Source organism: Porites lutea, chromosome 8, assembly GCF_958299795.1.
Source record: "Porites lutea chromosome 8, jaPorLute2.1, whole genome shotgun sequence".
NCBI lineage: Eukaryota > Metazoa > Cnidaria > Anthozoa > Scleractinia > Poritidae > Porites > Porites lutea.
This window is the reverse complement of record NC_133208.1, coordinates 918884-940000: the sequence shown is the minus strand read 5'-3', so window position 1 is coordinate 940000 and position 21117 is coordinate 918884. Positions and strand designations below refer to the sequence as shown.

The 21117-nt window shown below is 36.9% G+C and overlaps 1 protein-coding gene and 1 long non-coding RNA gene across 2 annotated transcripts; one reads left to right on the top strand and one right to left on the bottom strand.

Annotated features, from left to right (window-relative positions):
• Positions 1 to 517: 517 nt before the first annotated feature.
• Positions 518 to 5745, bottom strand: LOC140946703 (macrophage mannose receptor 1-like). The gene is made up of 4 exons (XM_073395807.1): positions 5566 to 5745; positions 2479 to 2560; positions 1721 to 1849; positions 518 to 1001 (listed from the first exon to the last, which is right to left on the bottom strand). Exons 1-4 carry the CDS (start codon positions 5743 to 5745, stop codon positions 610 to 612), a joined length of 783 nt encoding a protein of 260 aa, XP_073251908.1. The 3' UTR covers positions 518 to 609.
• Positions 5746 to 10465: 4720 nt separating this feature from the next.
• On the top strand, positions 10466 to 15529 carry LOC140946980 (uncharacterized). Its single transcript, XR_012166898.1, has 4 exons — positions 10466 to 10544; positions 10706 to 10745; positions 11312 to 11395; positions 15256 to 15529. It is a non-coding gene; the product is annotated as an uncharacterized lncRNA (long non-coding RNA).
• The last annotated feature ends 5588 nt before the right edge of the window (positions 15530 to 21117 follow it).

The following is a 21117-nucleotide window of genomic DNA, read 5'->3' as shown; positions in this document are numbered from 1 at the left end:
GTTTCCAAAAGTCCCCATTTACAACGGAGGTCCCTTCAGAAGGGCTTAAAAATTTGAATATAACACTACCGTAGGATACAGTCAAAAACACTATAATTAAAGGGGTTCTCAACAAACACTACGACAAAACGCACTGCGCTTGGGAAACTTAGAGGTAATGAAACTTAAAAGGGTATGTAAATACCAAATGAGTAATTGAAATGCTAATGTACATCGCACCGATTATAGCTACAGTGGTACTCATTTTAAAGGATAGGTTTTGGGAATGTTGTGTCGGGTGTAACCCTCCTCACCCCCCCTCCCCCATCCGCCACCCCCCAAATCGAAAGTTTAATAAGGCTTACTGAAATAACAGAGTGTTGACGGTACGCAGGGTAGCCGGGGAAGTCAGGGGCTTTTAGTCCTTGAACGCACGAGCAACTCTATTGCTCCGTCGTGGTGAAAAAGGTTTCGTGACAGGTATGAATTATGCAAAAACAAAGCAAAAGATTTTCTACGACACGTAATATATCCCAACACCTTTATTTCATCATACATCGCCAACTATAGTTCTACATGTGAGTCCAGCACGTAGATTGAATTTCTTCACAGAAGAGTGAGATAAGCACGTTACTTCTGCTTTTGGCAAACAACATGATGGAGCTGATCACACGGATTGTTATTCCACTCTCCTTCTTTACCTCCGCTTACGTACATGTACGCACAGTTCTCGTCTACTCCAGGATAGTTAGGCTCACCCGGAGCCCATTCAGAGAAGGTCTCCTTCACTGACGTTCCATCTACCCACTTGAAATCGTTGTCACCATTGGATGCTTCCATTCCGAGCCATGGTTCTCCTTCCACAAAACTTAGAAGGAACTGGTTTTCTGTCTCTGATTTGATAACTGGGAGATTGGCTCCCAATTGTTGGCATTCTTCTTGGCCTTGACTCATTCCCATCCCGCCTTTGTTGACGTAAAAGTAGCAAAGAGATTCAAATTCTACCCAGCCATCTGGACAACCTGCGCAGAATAACAAAAGGTAATTTTCTTAGTAACTGTTACTACTGACGTAAATTTTAGAAAAAAAATGCCTCTGATACTCTAATAAATTAAATAGCAGCCCTTAACGATCAATTTTTGATAGACCTGAATGATCAATTCATTGGACATGACGGAGAATTGTTCCGAATAACTGGGATATGCCTAATTGTTTATTAGTTGTGGCGTCGATAAATGTCTGTTATTTTTTCAGGCTTAATGCTTTCTGGAGTTAATACATAAATTTGTCTTGTTTTCAGTTTCTTAAAGCTAATATGACTTAAACCCTCGCCCGCGGATAGGAGTTTTGAGAAAAAAAATTAACACAAGCTATTCAATAGCGTTCTCAGTGTATTCTAACCATGACTGTATATTGTAAAAGGCAAATAGATCCTTCTAAGCAGGAATGGCAAGTCGGTATATATCTTAATTCCAACTGCGAATTTTTGAATAAAAAACCTTTTGATTCTTTTGGCAAGAAAATATTGAAAGACAATCCCAAATCATTTTTGGAGTCACACGGAGAAGGGGGGACCCAGACGGGTGAGCTAACCTGTGGCGGGTTACCCCACCTATCATGTAAACGTGATCAAATTAATCAAATTATGGACATACGGGTTACCTCACCTACCTGGGGTCCCCCACCTACCTGGGGTCCCCCACCTCTATTTAAACAGGCCCTAAATCAAGTCCTAACTTACCAGGAGCCTTTTTACAGCAGCATTTATTGGTGTCCAATGAACAACTGTACTGATCAGAGCAATCCTCAGTTCCAGATGGGCGCGGGTCATTTATATAATAACACGTATTGCCACCACTACAAGTTTGGCCTGAAAAAGTAAGTAAAATAAATTTCAAGCCATTAATGTCAAATTAAATTTCTTTTTAGCTCGCTTATTTGATGTATATATTGTGGTTCAAATTTTATCCTCGGTTTAAGTTTTATTTGCTTTTGTTTTTGGGTATGGTAATATATGATAATGAGTTTGAAACAAAAGAAATAAAATTTAAAACAAGGATAAAACTGAACCACAACATATATATGTAGTCATGATGCATTTCTTTGTCAACTGGGCGAGTAACAAATTAGCGCAAAATGATAAGTAGTTTTATCTATTAGTTTCTAATAAACGACTTTGTTATAACTGCATTTTTAAAACCTTAAAAAAACTCATGAATTTCTTTAAAGGGGGCGTGGTGGGGAGGTGAACTATTCCATGATAAAATATCTGATGAAAAACTACTAGTCTGAGAATGCAACAGTCTCACCTGTATTCTAGTTTTAATAATATATATAATTTTGTTTGAAATTTACATTAAACATTCAATAAATTTTCATCGCAAATTGATCAAGTTGGATAAACCAGTTAAACCAACTTTCCCTGTCGGTGTTTGATATGTGATTAAACATTATTTTCCTTGTGTTTGATAAATTACTTGACGTTTTCTCACCGCTTGCCTGAGATACAGCCACGAAAATAAGCAACAGGATAGAGGCGATTAATGAACGCATCTTTCAGTATGTAACGAAGAGGCAAACTCTAGAAGAAAAAATTAATATAGAAGTTACATAAACGCTTTGTCAGCAGCGAAGGCATAGTCGTTCCCCATTTAGTAGGCATTGTTAATATTCAGTTTTAATATGATTGAACAGTCAGTAAGACGACCTTACCATATACTTGAATCATATAAATAAATCTCTCTCTTTAGCTTCAGAAACAAAGAAATTAAAGTATTCCTCTTTGAAGTATACTTTACGATGTTTCTATACAGAAGTTAGGGAGGGTAGGGCCATTGCAACAATGGAGACAAATACCGTGCAAACATGCCAATTAAAAAAAGGAGAAAACCTGTTTCTCAAAAAGTGCTTTTAGCAGTAATGCTACTATTTTTAAGCTATTCATAAGTTTGCTTGTGTGTTGTGTGTGTTTCTTTGCAATTTTTCTATGTGTTAGCAATATTTTAGGCCTGGTTGACCTCTTGATTAGGGTGAGGTTACTTAATAACTTAATTTAAGGCCATTGGTCTTTTTTAAAAAAATCGTTTACTGGACACAAATAGTTCCTTTTTGAAAACGCTACGGCTATCATACCTACCTTCGACAAAGGCGATGATTCGTGAATTCCTCCAAACTGGACTGAAGTGAAGAGAATGAACTGTTTCCGACTTTTTATAGACATTTTAAGTATCCAAAAAAAGAACCAATGAAACTGCTTCTAAAGCAATTAGAGTTATTTAATAAAGGTAATTGAAAGGGTCTTTGCCAATTACATTTACATGATACAAATCGACTAGAAATGAACAATACTGAACTAAATGTCTAGACATTTTAAAAAGCTATAGTAAAACTACAGACTGCACGCAAAGTATTTCGCTGACATCCGGATGGACGTTTTTAAACGACAAATTCTTCTAAATAAATATTTTGTTTAATACTATAGCTATGCAATTTTTCCAATTATTTTCCATACAGGTTTGGCCACGGCAGAGGAATTTCCTTGGCTACGTTTAATCGCATGCGCAATTTTTAATTTAAAAAAAATGACTGTTTCATGATGTTGAGGGAACTATTGTTGGTTAGCTATTGTGCCGTGCTCTGGGTATTGTTCACAGTGTCTTTTCAATCTTTTTTATTTTGTCATTTGGTGTCCGCACTCAAGAAACTAAAAACTGATGAATGCAGGCCTCGCAGAATTTTGAAAACAGCGTAGAAACGTACCGAAATAAGATGTTGTGGGTGGATACCATAGTATAGAGTTATTTCAAGTAATTTTCGATACAAGGATCATCCGAGACTACGTTTAAATCATTCGCAATTTCCCTTTTTAGCACGAAGGTTAAGGATCCAGGAAGCAATCAAGACGTTATATCTGATGAAATAAGTTTGTTTTGTTGTTGTTGTTGTTGTTGTTGCTGTTGTCTTTTTAGGTTCTTTTTCTCGCATAGTGACCCTGAACATTATATAAAAGGCTGACAGGCCTCTAAACAGTCCAATGTGGGTTGTGTAATGCGCTTAAAAGAATTCACTCTTTAAAAATGCTGTCATGATACAATGTGAAAAGTACACTTAACGCGGTTCCTTAAGTAACCATAGCATAGACTGGTTCTACTGTAAATTATCAACTGCTTGTTTAATTCAGGCTTTTAGTGTTCTATGTGCCGTTAATTCTGGTATTTCTTTATAAAATGTTTCTTTTATATCTTTAACGGTGCTCGTAGCCGGTACCTGCACATGGCACCCTTTTCGCACCGTTCATTGATTTACATAAAATTTGATATCAACTCCTAACATGAGCGAATATTTGCTGACATTTTTAGCCTCATTAATATGTCCTTATCATTCTCTGATCAAACTACTCGAGTAACATATTTTGAAGGAACATGGCAATTACAGTCATTTATGAAAATTTGAGTTCGATTTACCAAATAGATTCGAATACACTCTCTTTGAAAAACCTGAAACTTTACGAAGAATGCATGATATGAGCTGATTAACGTTTTTGCTACCCAACAATTCCGCTGTTTTTGGTGGCTTATATATTTTATTAATCATTACTTACAAAGAGCTGGATATTGCACAAATCGATTGAATCGACATTTGAACTGTTCTCACCGGGGTACATCGGCTCCCAATATTTTACTCTATGGGTTTAAAACATTTATTTGAATAAGCTGATTTTTATTTTGTCTTGTTATAGGATTAGGGTTTATGCAATTCATTCATAATCGAACAACCCCTAACTAACGTCTACATTATAACCATCATCACCGGGCCACTCCCGTAAACCATATTTCACTCCACCTATGTAATTCTTCTCCATCTGCCCCAATACAATGTTGAAACTCGTGTGAAGTTGCAGATACAAAAAGGTAGTGTCCAAAATTGTATGTGGCGTGAGAGAACGGTTGGCGCAGTTTTTTCGCTTCGCTGCGCGGGCAGAAAACGCCAAAAATGCAAATTTTGACCGTGTTTGAAGCTTAATGAAATAGCCCCCAAAAAATCTCTGTCATTGTTGAACCAAAATTGCAACCCAAGTTTGATACGCAGGAGTGGTGTATCAAGTTAAACCAACATGCAAATTCTACAGACTGATCTCTATACTCTCAATTCTCCTTGGAGAATTTGAGGAGAGAATTTGATGATAGCTTAAAGCACTTACCCTATGGTGATCATTTTACTAATTCTCATACCTTTTCTCTACCATCGAGGTACTAATTTTAAAAATTTATTATGACAAAAAAAAACAGAAGATTTTCAGAAAAAACGTAATATATCCCAGCACCTTTTATTCTCTATTTTTCAGCTGACTCAGCATTCATCGCCCACTACAATTCTACCTGTGCGTCCAGCATACAGTTATAATCCTTCGGCAGAACTGGGGTGAGCGCGTTACTTCTGCTTTTGGCATGCAACATGATGGAGTTGTTCACAAGGATTGTTATTCCACATTCCTTTGTAATTTCCGCTGATGTACATGTACGCACAGTTCTCTTCTATTCCAGAGTAGTTAGGCTCACCCGGAGCTCATGCGGAGAAGTTGCTTACCACTGACGTTTCATCTACCCACTTGAAATCGTTATCACTATCTGATGCTTCCACTCCGAGCCATGGCTCACCATTTTCCTCCATCAGATTAAGAAGAAAGTCGTTTTCTTCGGCTGATTTGATAACTGGCAGCGTGGCTCCTAAGAGTTGGCATTCGTCTTGTCCCTGGCCCATCGTCATCTTGCCTTTGTTCACGTGAAAGTAGCAAAGAGATCCGGATTCATCCCATCCCTCTGGACAACCTGTGCCGAGATACAAAAGGTTAGTCTTGCTACTACGTAAAGGATCGAAAACAACCATCGTCGTTATTTTTGTGACAAATGGCAGTGCCAGATCCAGACCTTGAGATGGGGGGGGGGGGGGGGGGGGCGAGGGGTGGTCCCCTAGACCCTGAGATAAGCGGGGAGGGCGGTCTCCCAAAAACTTTTTTTGGCCCTTCAGGTCTCAGTTTGGTCTAAAAATTAAGGGGGGGGGGGGGTGGGGCAGGCCCCTCCCTTGGATCCGCCACTAAATGGCAGCTCCTGGGAATCGCTTTTTCCAAAGTCTCGCTACTTTTGGGGATCCAAACTGTTCAGTGTGACGATTATTAACTTCCTTTTACATTGCCTCAAATTTTATTAGAAAAATCAGGTGTCATGTAACTTATAGTACGGTTCCCCTGATGCCAATTCGTATGTGCTCTGGAATTATCTCATTTGTCTTAATGTCCGCCTCTCTTAAAACTTATTTCAGCCTTAGTTCGCGGCATTATAGAATATAAAGTCTAACAATTATTCACACTTACGAACATAGCGCTATTTCGTTAGAACCCGTTCGATTGCCGGGAACCGATTTATCACCTTCAAATATTGTTAGACTATGTTGGGCCAATACGTTGAAGCTCTACAAGGTACCTTTATTCTGCTATGTGCATCAAAACCATTACTGTATACCGTTATTCTCATTCGAGCAACGACTGATCACTTTTTATCTCGCCTCAAAAATACTTATACTGGATAAACTGCGAATTTTTAAAATGAAAACATCCTTATTCAAGAATCAACAAAGATTGTTAGAGAATTACAAAAATATTGCTTACTATTCGCCATTTTGAGGTTGCGCCGGAGACCTGGTCGAGATGGTTGTCAAATGCATTGTGGGACTGTTTTGGGGGACGAATTTCCAACAAAGCGACAAATTTGTCCCCTAAAACAGTCCCACAATCCACTTTGACAACAATCTCCACCCGGTCTACCGCGCTGCAATCTCAAAATGGTGAATATCTGATGCTATCTCACTAACTTTTGCAGCAGCATTTGTTAGTTCCCAATGCGCATCTAAACTGTTCAGAGCATTCTTCAGTTCCAAATGGACAGGGGTCATTTATGTAGTAACAGGTATTCTCACCACCACAAAGAGGCCCTGAGAAAGAATTAAATTGTTTTCAAGTGATTATGGTGAGACTGAATTCCTGTTTTAGTCAGGTCAGGGTTAGGGTTGTTCGTGAACAATCTTTTAAGATTGTTCAAGAGATTTTAAAAGACTGTAAAGGAATCACCACCCAGTTAGAGATTTTTAATAGTGGGGAAAAGGGGCAAAGGAAGTAATGAATCATGCTATGTTTAGATATCTGATGTAAGACTCGTTTGAGGGCGGGGGTATGTTCAATTTTTTTTCGAAACATTCGAATAATTTTCATTACACAACAAAAACCTTCAAATTTCTTTCTACTCTGCTACACGCTGTATTTTCATCGTCCTTCTCGCTGTTTGATATGTGATGAAGACCATTCGTCTCGTCAGGTGTTTGTTATATTAATTTACTTCTCACCGATAGCCTGAGTTACAGCCACAAATATAAACAACACAACGGAGGCGATCAATGGACGCATTTTTCAGTCTGTGCTGAAGAGGAAAAAGCTGAAAGAAAAAATGGATGGTAAAGTTATAGCGGTCATGGCTTCCTTTAAAGGGCATGTTTTCATCGTTTCGATATGATTTAACAATTAGTAAGACAACTTTAGCATATACCTTTATCATACATAAAACAATCCTTAGCTTCAAAAATAAACAAAACACTCACGCGCTTACCACTGAAAAGTATAAGCGCTATATAAATATTTTATTATTTATTATTAAAATCTTCTTCCTTTTTAGTACACTTACTACTCTTTCTAAATACCGGCAAGCTAACGTAAGATCACGAATACCAGAGGGCGCAAATATCAAACGAGCTAAAATAAAATAAAATCCTGTTTCCTGAACGCATTTTTAACGGAAAACTAGTACTGTTAGTCTTCTTACAATCTGTTTGTGGCCCCAACCTTTTCATTCTATCATGGTTGACTTCTCGATTAGAAAAAAGTTACTTAAAAACTGAATGTAAGGTCATGTAACGAATAAAGGAAAAAACGTTTACGTTGCAAGAAGAGTTTAACTTTGAAAACGCTAGGAGTATCATGAAAAATTTATATTGTAACAAAAAGTACACATTCTTACCTTTGAGAAAGCCTTTGTTACAGAACTTCCTAAAGAACTTCAATTGAAGTGCAGAAAACAACTTACTTCCGACTATTTAAGGAGGCTCGTCCAGAAAAGGAACCAATCAAGAATGACCCAGAGTAATTAAGGTTAATTGATAAGGGTAATAGTTTGAGGGCATTTGCTAATTACATTTACATAAAAGTTGACTTAGAGTCGAACAATATTAAACAAAAATGTCTAGACATTTTAAAACCCAATACTAAAGTTACAGGTCGCCCACAAATATTTTGCTTATAGCCCAATGACCGTTTTGCATGGAAAACTGTCCATATTAATTATTTTAGTTTAATAAGAAAGCTATGCAATTTTTTTCCATTTATTTTCCATACATTAAACCGCAGGCGCAATTTTCAATTTTCAATTTTCACAATCTGGCTAAAAATGCATGAAGACCTCACGAAACTACGACATTTTATATACAGCGTAGCAACTTACCTTAATAAAATATTGTAGGTAAATACTATGGTATAGATATTGCCAATCTTTTGCGAAACAAGTTTGATTATATATTTTGGGGAATTTCTATGACTACATTGAAAGGCACGGCCCTTTTTTTTTTTTTTTTGAACCTGTAGATCCATGGCAACAATCAAGCAGATAGATCTGATAAACTAACAGTTAATTATGTTTTGTTTTCTCTGTCAGTCATGGTTACTCTTGTCAAAATAAAAATATCATGGGCGATAGCCATTAGATTATACTGCAACTAAAAAAACGACCACTTCACAACGGTCATTTCAATGCAAACAGGATACAGACTGATGTAATCAATAAACTTTACCTTACCTTACCAAAAGAGGATAATGTCCAATTGTTCTCTACTGACTTTACCCACTTTGTTCGTTGGCGTACCGTTTGTTTCTGAATTTTTGCTTCTGCTTCACTGACATGTTTTTATTATGCATATTTTAAGTTTAAAATGTTTCAAACCCCTAACCTCCCCTTAAAAACGAGGTCATATTTCAACCCCACTCAATTAATACTACTCTTCAATGGCCACATAACACTGTTACCAGGGAAATTCAAAGACTCACCTGGTCTCTCTTGGCCGCAATTCAGTTCAAGGAGACTTTGAATAACCTTAAATCAGCGCTATAATTATATCTTTAACTTACCTAAACGAGCACAGTAAAAATATGTCCAATGAATTTACAATAAAAAATAATAAGTTGTTCCCTTTTGTTTTCTGAACAACCCATTCTTGACTTGAAAATTTGATTACGACTGGAAGTGTCTAGTTGTGCAAAATTCTGTTGTTTCTCTTTCGTTTTCAGAAATTATCTCAGGTTCGAGTGGTGGGTTTCACGTGTGCTGCCTGTGTGTTTCCTTGCCTCGATAAGTTAAAATTTCAAGTATGTTGAGTGGGTAACTATGTTAGAGACCTTTTGATTCTAAGACGAGAACGACTAATCACGGAAAATACCGCTCACGCGTGAATCAAGCTTTTAATTTCATATCATATAGGTTGGGTGCCTTATAATAATCTGCCAAATTTGCTCTATCTTGTTTTTCGAAGATTATCCGCGGCAGCAAAAATGTCGAGCAAACTTGAAAACAACACAGCTCTGTGAAAACATGTATCTTGAATAGCAGTGTTCTATTCTCAACTCAAAATTCAAGGTTCCGGCGTCCGTATTTAACAGTACACACTAACGCCGTTACATCTCAAACCAAAATTGTAAGAAAAAACAGCATGCATAACACTCATACTTGATAAACTGTTCACAGTAGTATAACTTTGGCGGGATAACGTGATAGCCATCGTCATTCTACTAGGCGTTTTAACTAGAATGCCGTAGTGGGAAAAACAAGATATCAAATAATGGAATTTTTATCATTTTGCGATTTGGAGAAAGTTTAACCTCCTAAAAATAACCATGCTAACTATTCTGGTGAAAAAAAAAAAAAAAAAAAAAACAGGTAGCTTTCTGAGGTGTATATTTTTGGAGAATACATGAAAAAGTTTCAAGTCAAATCTTGTTCTCGAATATAAAGTTTTGTCTAGAAACTGTCTACAGCTGATGTAAGATGTTGTGACATTTTAAGAAGGGTTTAAACTCGTCTAGACATCGTCTTGTTCTGAAAAGATTGAATTTGTTTGATCCTTTCTCTTAACTTCTTTTAACCCCGCGCTTGCGTAGTTTATCTAATTTTTTGCTTTTAATGTTGCGCGTGGAGCACCATGGGCACGAAAAACTGGTATGTATCCCTTTCGCAAAATTTTGGTTGTCACGTGGCCGTCTCTACGTGCCTTCGTCCGAACATTTCTCACACAGGTCAACCAATCTGCCATGACACGTACACTTACCCAGACATGCTAAGTTATTTAGAGAATATTGTTAGGATTTGACTTGTCATTATTTTATCATATTTATCACATTTATCTAACTGATAGATTCTACTCCTGGATGAATGCAGTCAAATGACAGAGCCAGCCTCTCTTCTACCCATGGCCAGGTGATGTTCTGGAACAAATCTTTGATCTTTATTCGTATCCTAGATGGACAAAGAAGATGAAACCTGTACTTTTGCAGAAGAACCTTACTGAATGTATTTAGTCTGCGTTTACTTCTTGTGGTTAATCCACGTTTTCAATAACAGTTTTTCTTTCCATTTAGATTTGAATGTCAGAAACTTGTCCTGGTTGGTGACCCAAAAGTAAGTGGATTGAATAACTTGATCTACGGTGACCATAAAGGCCGCCATCCTTCACTCTATCCAACATTCCCGCTCAAGGTCCTCCCGGGGGCCTCTTTCCTATTCGATTCTCCCTTCAATCACTTACAGGACAAGATCACCATGCCATAGGCTATGACCAAGCCAGACCCTCTGTCTTCTTTGATAACAGATGCCCTCTACTCACCGACACGCCTCAATATTTCTTTGTTACAGACTTTGTCAGACTAAGAACTGTTTAAGACCTTCCTCCGCATATAGCTTCATTATTATCATGTCAAAGTCTCCCGTCCAAATTTTGCATGCATGTATTCTCTTGCAGAAGTAGGTCGCAATAAATATTAACCTTGGCTTTTCTTATTTATATATCAATTCATTTGTCCTCTTTAATTTGAAACCTCGATCCTCTCAGGTAGTCTCTAGTTTTTCTCTTTCTTTGTTGGTTTATTCGCGTTCTAAACGGTAATTTTTCCTATAAGTTAAGTTGGTATGGAAAGTAGTTTTGCGCACAAGTATGTAATAAGTGTCTTGTCCTTGTTCTTCTTTAGCAACTGAGTCCTGTGATGCAACGTTCGGAGCCTGAACACGAAGCTGGCCTTGAGCAAACTCTTTTTGATCGACTTATGAAGATGGTAAGTTTACCTGGATGGCGCAGGAAATAATTTACAAGCTGGACATCTATAAAAATCCAGTGTCGGTAACGTAATAATATCAATAAGAAAACAGAACCTGGGCTTATCAATAACGCAACAGTCAAATACAATACAGATAGCGCGCTTATCACTAACTTAACAATCAACCAGTAAATTGAGGGCGCTCTTACCAAACACCAGTTGAGGAAGTGCAAACGTTTTAACCACCTTACTGATGAACAGTTACTATAAAGTACAAATATAGTGTACGCTTATTACTAACGTAACAATCAAATACAAAATAGAAAGTGCGCTTATCACTAACGTCACTATAAAGTACAAATATAGTGCGCGCTTATTACTAACGTAACAAGCAAATACAAAATAAAAAGTGCGCTTATCACTAATGTCACTAAAAAGTACAAATATAGTGTGCGCTTATTACTAACGTAACAATCAAATACAAAATAGAAAGTGCGCTTATCACTAACGTCACTATAAAGTACAAATATAGTGCGCGCTTATTACTAACGTAACAAGCAAATACAAAATAAAAAGTGCGCTTATCACTAATGTCACTAAAAAGTACAAATATAGTGTGCGCTTATTACTAACGTAACAATCCAATACAAAATAAAAAGTGCGCTTATCACTAACGTCACTATAAAGTACAAATATAGAGCGCGCTTATTACTAACGTAACAATTAAATACAAAATAGAGAGTGCGCTTATCACTAACGTCACTATAAAGTACAAATATAGTGTGCGCTTATTACTAACGTCACTATAAAGTACAAATATAGTGCGCGCTTATTACTAACGTAACAGGCAAATACAAAATAAAAAGTGCGCTTATCACTAATGTCACTATAAAGTACAAATATAGTGCGCACTTATTACTAACGTAACAGGCAAATACAAAATAAAAAGTGCGCTTATCACTAATGTCACTATAAAGTACAAATATAGTGCAAGCTTATTACGAACGTCACTATAAAGTACAAATATAGTGCGCGCTTATTACTAACGTCACTATAAAGTACAAATATAGTGCGCGCTTATTACTAACGTCACTATAAAGTACAAATATAGTGTGCGCCTATTACTAACGTAACAATCAAATACAAAATAGAAAGTGTGCTTACCACTAACGTCACTATAAAGTACAAATATAGTGCGCGCTTATCACTAACGTCACTATAAAGTACAAATATAGTGTGCGCTTATTACTAACGTCACTATAAAGTACAAATATAGTACGCGCTTATTACTAACGTCACTATAAAGTACAAATATAGTATGCGCTTATCACTAACGTCACTATAAAGTACAAATATAGTGCGCGCTTATTACTAACGTAACAAGCAAATACAAAATAGAAAGTGCGCTTATCACTAATATCACTGTAAAGTACAAATATAGTGCGCGCTTATTACTAACGTAACAATCACATACAAAATAGTGTGCGCTTATTACTAACGTAACAAGCAAATACAAAATAGAAAGTGCGCTTATCACTAACGTCACTATAAAGTACAAATATAGTGTGCGCCTATTACTAACGTAACAATCAAATACAAAATAGAAAGTGCGCTTATCACTAACGTCACTATAAAGTACAAATATAGTGCGCGCTTATCACTAACGTCACTATAAAGTACAAATATAGTGTGCGCTTATTACTAACGTCACTATAAAGTACAAATATAGTGCGCGCTTATTACTAACGTCACTATAAAGTACAAATATAGTGTGCGCTTATTACTAACGTCACTATAAAGTACAAATATAGTGCGCGCTTATTACTAACGTCACTATAAAGTACAAATATAGTGCGCGCTTATTACTGACGTCACTATAAAGTACAATATAGTGCGCGCTTATTACTAACGTAACAAGCAAATACAAAATAGAAAGTGCGCTTATCACTAATATCACTGTAAAGTACAAATATAGTGCGCGCTTATTACTAACGTAACAATCACATACAAAATAGTGTGCGCTTATTACTAACGTAACAAGCAAATACAAAATAGAAAGTGCGCTTATCACTAACGTCACTATAAAGTACAAATATAGTGTGCGCTTATCACTAACGTCACTATAAAGTACAAATATAGTGCGCGCTTATTACTAACGTCACTATAAAGTACAAATATAGTGCGCGCTTATTACTGACGTCACTATAAAGTACAATATAGTGCGCGCTTATTACTAACGTAACAAGCAAATACAAAATAGAAAGTGCGCTTATCACTAATATCACTGTAAAGTACAAATATAGTGCGCGCTTATTACTAACGTAACAATCACATACAAAATAGTGTGCGCTTATTACTAACGTAACAAGCAAATACAAAATAGAAAGTGCGCTTATCACTAACGTCACTATAAAGTACAAATATAGTGTGCGCCTATTACTAACGTAACAATCAAATACAAAATAGAAAGTGCGCTTATCACTAACGTCACTATAAAGTACAAATATAGTGCGCGCTTATCACTAACGTCACTATAAAGTACAAATATAGTGTGCGCTTATTACTAACGTCACTATAAAGTACAAATATAGTGCGCGCTTATTACTAACGTCACTATAAAGTACAAATATAGTGTGCGCTTATCACTAACGTCACTATAAAGTACAAATATAGTGCGCGCTTATTACTAACGTCACTATAAAGTACAAATATAGTGCGCGCTTATTACTGACGTCACTATAAAGTACAATATAGTGCGCGCTTATTACTAACGTAACAAGCAAATACAAAATAGAAAGTGCGCTTATCACTAATATCACTGTAAAGTACAAATATAGTGCGCGCTTATTACTAACGTAACAATCACATACAAAATAGTGTGCGCTTATTACTAACGTAACAAGCAAATACAAAATAGAAAGTGCGCTTATCACTAACGTCACTATAAAGTACAAATATAGTGTGCGCTTATCACTAACGTCACTATAAAGTACAAATATAGTGCGCGCTTATTACTAACGTCACTATAAAGTACAAATATAGTGCGCGCTTATTACTGACGTCACTATAAAGTACAATATAGTGCGCGCTTGTTACTAACGTAACAAGCAAATACAAAATAGAAAGTGCGCTTATCACTAACGTCACTATAAAGTACAAATATAGTGCGCGCTTATTACTAACGTCACTGTAAAGTACAAATATAGTGTGCGCTTATTACTAACGTCACTTTAAAGTACAAATAGTGCGCACTTATCACTAACGTCACTATAAAGTACAAATATAGTGCGCGTTTATTACTAACGTCACTATAAAGTACAAATATAGTGCGCGTTTATTACTAACGTCACTATAAAGTATAAATATAGTGTGTGCTTATCACTAACGTCACTATAAAGTACAAATATAGAGCGCCCTTATTACTAACGTCACTATAAAGTACAAATATAGTGTGCCCTTATTACTAACGTCACTATAAAGTACTAATATAGTGCGCGCTTATTACTAACGTGACAAGCAAATACAAAATAGAAAGTGCGCTTATCACTAATGTCACTATAAAGTACAAATATAGTGCGCACTTATTACTAACGTAACAATCAAATACAAAATAGTGTGCGCTTATTACTAACGTAACAATCAAATACAAAATAGAAAGTGCGCTTATCACTAACGTCACTATAAAGTACAAATATAGTGCGCGCTTATTACTAACGTCACTATAAAGTACAAATATAGTGTGCGCTTATTACTAACGTCACTATAAAGTACAAATATAGTGCGCGCTTATCACTAACGTCACTATAAAGTACAAATATAGTATACAAAAGAGAAAGTGCGCTTATACAAAACAAAAAAAATTCCCTGTCTTGCTGCAGATCCAAGAGATTCAAGAGGGGAAGCGGACCAACTGAGTAATGTTAGAGGACAAAAAGCTGTGAAAGTAACACCAGATTCGTCTTCTTTATCACAGCCTTTGAGTGCGTACACGAGCGATCTCTGGAAAGGACTTGAAACAGAAACACGGCCTTGTGAAGAAAATACCTCATGTGTATATATTATCGATACTAAAGGGGCTGGAGACGAGGACAGTGATTTTGATTTCCCAACATTCGACTTAATATCCTCTTAAGGGATTTAAATACGTTTGAAAATGCCTGATGGTAATTGTTTCTTCTGAATAAATCATAGTTCAAGTCATTGACCACCACTGGTGTTTTAATGAACAGAAAAGGATATTCATCTGGGCCCAGTTGTTCGAAGACCGATTAGCGCTTAACCCTGAGTTAAATTTAACCAGGACCGAGTTGTTCAAAGGTGGGTTTAGATGACCCAAGGTTAGTGGGAGATTTGAATTCAGATTTGAACGCCTTAGACGCATTTCACTTTTAATTCTCTTTGTCTACAAGTTGATGATTGGAAGCTCTAAAAATAGCACAGAAAATTATCCGTGAAAATACTTTTGAACACAAGAAGAAGAAACCGGGATTAAATTTAACCCCGGGTTGAGCGCTAATCGGCCTTTGAACAACTGGGCCCTGGTTTCTTTTTCTTGTGTTCAAAAGCATTTTCTTGGATAATTTCCTCTGTTATTTCTCTCCAGTTTAGAGCTTCCAGTCATCAACTTGTAAACAAAAAGAATTAAAACTGAAATGCTTTTTAAGCTTTCAAAACTGAATTCAAATCTCGCACTAACCCTGGGTTAACTTAACCCAGCTTCGAACAACTCGGCCCCGAAATTTAAGTATAACTATAATGTCATACTTCGCATATCCATGTCACTTAAGTATAAACTTGACAAAAAATTCTCCTTGTTTGACCTGTTTTTGTAAGGACAAAAAAACGGCTGTTTTCTTTTTTAAAATGGAAAGAGCTCTAAAATTTAAACTTTTAACGCCCGTTGACGCAGGTGATTTAAGTGGCATAGATACACGTATTCGCATTTTGAACTCTGTGAAAAAATCGTTTTTTGTGCTTCGAATCGTGTTCACATAGTTCTGGAAATATCTTTTCGAAGTTACGCTACGTAAAAGGCAAATATTTGCCTTGAATATTTGGAATCTTTTATTGCTGTAGTAAATATTGAAGAACTCTAGTAGTCTGTGTTGATCGTTTGTTGAATTTAAAGGGTGATTTTAAAGTTAGCAACGTTTAAGATTTCTATTTTGACTACTGCGTTCTTAAATATTTGCAAAGACGTTAATCCTTAATTTAGGATAAGAAGTCAATATTCTTACCGCATCAAATGGATCAAAAGATGACGTCTAGTTATAGTTTATAGCGGCTAAAAAAGTCAAAAAGAACACTTTTCAGGGCTTCGATTTGGATGGGGCCGTCTTTGATATTTTTAAAGAGGCTAACCCATGATGTTGGCTCTCGATGTGACAAAATTTGCAAAGGGGTAACCCTCGATTTGGGGTCAAAATTATTAAAGTTTTCTAAAAGGTCGGTGTACGATCAAGATGGGTCGAAAAAACGAAAAAGACTCTCATCCAAGATTTCAATTTTGAGTGCGGTTATCTTGCCGGAATACGTACAAAGGGTAAATTCTGTATGCTAGTCAACATACCGTATGACCTTAAAGACGCCCACTTCGAAATAAACTCATCTCATCTGAAAAACGCCCCCTCTACCCTATTAAAGTTGTATTTGACACCCCTCACTAATAAACGCCCCCTGTCTAATAGACGCTCTTATGAGAGAATTACTCCAAAATACTAGGAATAAGCAAAAAAGGAAACCCTAAGCGTAGCCCGCAGTGCAGGCGTTTTCTTCGAGCGCGCGAAAGTTTTTGCTTGCGAAAGCGCCGGTAAACTCAAAAGAGAGGAGAAAATGGGGGCGAGTGAAAGGGAGCGGGTCATAGAATCAAATATGGCGGCTACAGCAATACGAACATAAATAAGCAGCTTTCGCCCGCCCAAAATACGCCTTCACTGCAGGCTACCCTGAGTGAGGATGCTGAGATCGATGTTGGAATTTTAAAGAGCGATATGGATCTCTAGCCAAAGCCCTAGAAGATTTTCAAACAGACCTCCCAATTCATCTGAGCGGAGCCCCACAGCTAAGAAATCCAAGAAACTTTGGTTATGACGTCAGCGTACGACCGAACGCTGACCGTACAGACTCTGGGGGAGGGGGAAGGAAGTCAGGAATCTGCCCGTCGAGAGAGGAGTATGAGTTTCGGTGGTAAATCACGTGGTCGCCCGGTCTTTTAGAGAGAGAAAAAAAAAACAAAAAAAGAGTCCTTTTCACTAAATTTTAACTTGGATAACAGGGAAAGAGCTAGAGCGAGAAATAAATAACAACGGTGACCAATTTCGTTGGACGAAAAACATGAAAATTAAATAGCGGCGGTGAGAAAATGAGAAATACTAGCGGCTACTAAGGTGAAAATAAGTGGCAGTGAAAAAACAAAGTGAGCAGGAACACAAAGATTTCCTCCATAAAGAGTGTAACTAGGAAGTTAAAAGAAATTTCGCGTTTTGTTTGTGCAAAACAACGGCAAGGAAACGTACAAAAAAGTGTTTTGCGCGTGCAAAGTTTTTCTTTTTTGCTAATCAGAAAAAAAAGTGTGCTGCACGTGCAAAGTTGTTTTTTTTTGCTAATTAGATCTATTGTTGTGGTTTTTTACCGCTCTCGTTGTCTTCACCTTGTCTTTAGTATTACTCGATTTTATATTTTCTTTGAGGAAACTATAAATAAAGAGAGCTTCGCTCTTAGCCCTGGCTTAATCTATATATTACATAAGACCCCCATAAATTTTAACCGGATGAAAATGACGCTCTCTCCGATTGCTGTGGAAACTACGAACATTCCAACTACAAATCATGTAGCCCGCATAACAGACATTATTTTTTTATCTACAGTCGTGTCATAACATCGGTGTTTATCATTCGCGGCTGTTACATTCCATTTCAATTCACGCTCGTTACTGCTTTGTATTACTTTCATAGAATTTATGAAAATGACCCATTAGGTAATACTCTCTTGTCTGAAAATGACCCCCAAAACCAATCAAGATTTTGAAAATGACCCCTCAGCAAAATGCCCCCCTCCCCCCCCCCCCCCCCCCCCATTCACATATAAAGGATCAGCCTCGTACTGTCCTCCGACTTGGTATTCAAGAGTTTTACTGATCCAGGTCTACACTGGCAAGATCCGGCAGTCCTCACTAGTTTGTAGCTGCTGTGGTTTCGCTTTTATTAGTGTTCTAGTACTATTAGAGAGATTTTGAAAGCATTGCGTTTATGGCAAACGCCAAACTTGAGATTCATCTTGAGAAATTTTCATGAGAAATGAGCAGATAAAAACAGCTTAAACAATTCTTATGGATAGAATTGGCGTGAATCTACCGATTTTCGTGTAGTTAAAATGAACAGCAAAGGACAAGTAAAGGGGAAACTTGGTCACGTGGTACAAATTCACGTTTGCTGTTTGTAAACGTGATGAGAGATCTTTAGCATTGGGTTTTTTCATGGGAAAAAGCAAACCGCAAACTGCAGTTTGCAGTTATGCGTTTGCAGTTTCACGTTGCTGTGATTTCAAATTTTAGCAGCGTGTTCATTGTTTAGTTCCGCCATGTTGTTCAGTGATCGGGTCAACCCATTTTTTCGCGGGAAATCTAGTGCCGCGAGGATTCTGGGAACGAGAACCCATTGTTGTGCAAAGGAAGCCATGATCATCGACGGGAAAATGAGGAGAAAATGCGAAAGTTTGCGGTCAAAACCTCCTGTAAATGGACTATTTTATTACTACTACCAGTAGTAATGTTACGTTCCTCGTTCTGTGGCATTTTTGGGCAAATTCATTCATCGGTATAGCTGAAATTCACTGGAATGTTGACCACCTTTTACGCTGTGTACAACCACGCCGTGGCTTTAAAGTTTAAAGGTTTCGGCTTTATGCTTACAGGTAAGCTTTTATTTATTTTCCGCTTATTTATACAGAAAATCGTTAGTTATCTTCCTTTCAGAAGAGTATTCCTTGTCTGAAAGTTTAGTCTCAGTAAACATGGAATGTTTGTTTTCTTAATTAATTCAGTCGGTAAGTGTCAGGCCAAGAGGTGCTGGAACCCTTAGTCCCTTTAACAAAGGCTATGTAAGCTTATGTATGTATGCATGTATGCATGTAAATTAATGCTTGAAGTGAGAAATTTAAAGTGAAAGTGTTATAAGCTTTAAACTCCTGAACTTTCATGTTAAATTTGATATTGTTTGGAACATTTCTGTATGGAATTTCCGGGAAACAAATTATTCATAAGCTGAATATGACAGTCAAACCTCCATGTACGAATGTATGCTTGTGTCTGATCACCTCCTACATATAGCACTTAGTGTATGCACCAGCGTGTATATGTTGAGATATTGAGTACGTTGGAAGTTTGGAGAGCATGAAAGAGGCGTAAGAGTTACACCAAAAGTAACTCCAGCCTCTTGAGTGCTCTCCAAACTTCTCAAGTGCTCAATATCTCGACAAATGCATGGCTGGAGCATGAACTAATTGTTTTATAACATTATCAAAGTGGTGTCTCAGCAGTTAATGTAATATGATCTCTGTAACTGCCTTTATCAGTTTTATACACACTTACAACATAAGCATGAAAGCGAGGCTTAAGAGCCACCACATTTCCCGCAAACTTCAAACAAAGAAAATAGGGCGTTGAAAACAAGAATGATTTCAAGACAAGACAAGACATTTATTACCATAATATTGTGTACAATTTTTTGGCACGCAGTCAGCCAAAAACAGTAGTCGTGGCATACCAAATTAATATTCTATTGCAAAATGGATATTACCTGATAATAAGTGAAAAGCAAAGAGAAAAGAAAAGAAAAAATATGTGTAATAAAGACTAAAGCAAGAAAGACAAATCTGTTCAATGCAACGGTGAAAGAAGCTAAGGTTAAGGATTTCTCAGTTTTATTTCTTGCGTCATCATGGTTGCATCAAGGTCATCACCTTTGTCTTTTAATATTAATTTCATAGAGCACGCACGTTTAAACATTTTTTTTACATACATTGTATCTCTCAGTGGTGTCTCATTCCATAATTTTTATAAAAATTGGGACCGCTTGTCTTAGTTTTTCAAGATTAAATTTTGTGATGTACATATTATTTTTGGAGGATGATCTTGTGTTATAAGCATGAATAGATGATGTCTATTGAGCAGTATAGGGGTCGCCTTGTCTACTTGTGCTGTTGTCTTGCTGATGTGTCATGTCGTCTCGTCCACTTGGTCTGTCATCTTGCCAATTTGTCCTCTCATCTTGTCTACTTGTTATGTCGTCTTGTCGCATTACGGAACAGCGCCTATAGATCTGTGTTGCCTGGAAAAATGCAAGTCCCATGAATATTTGCGCACTCACAAAGGATGCCAACACATGTTGGTCCTTTGATTCAAGACTGAAGTGTTAGCGTATTGTTTCCATGATACAAAGGTAATTTTTTTAACTTAAGGAAATCAATGGATCAAAGCTTTCACACTACTCTCTGTTTTATTAGGAAATGCAATTGCTCAACTTGATAATTATTTTGACTTTATAACATATTTTAATGATTAAAGCCTGCAGAATGTATAGAATGCCAGAAAAACAAACGGGATGTGGAATGCTTTCGAACTGTGCCCAAAGTTGTTTTTTATCAGTATGCAAATCATCTACCCTTTCGCTTACTTTCCATCAAGCTGAAATCTGACCTTTTTACCACTTTTCAATTTGTTTCCTTTCATTTTATATTAGTTT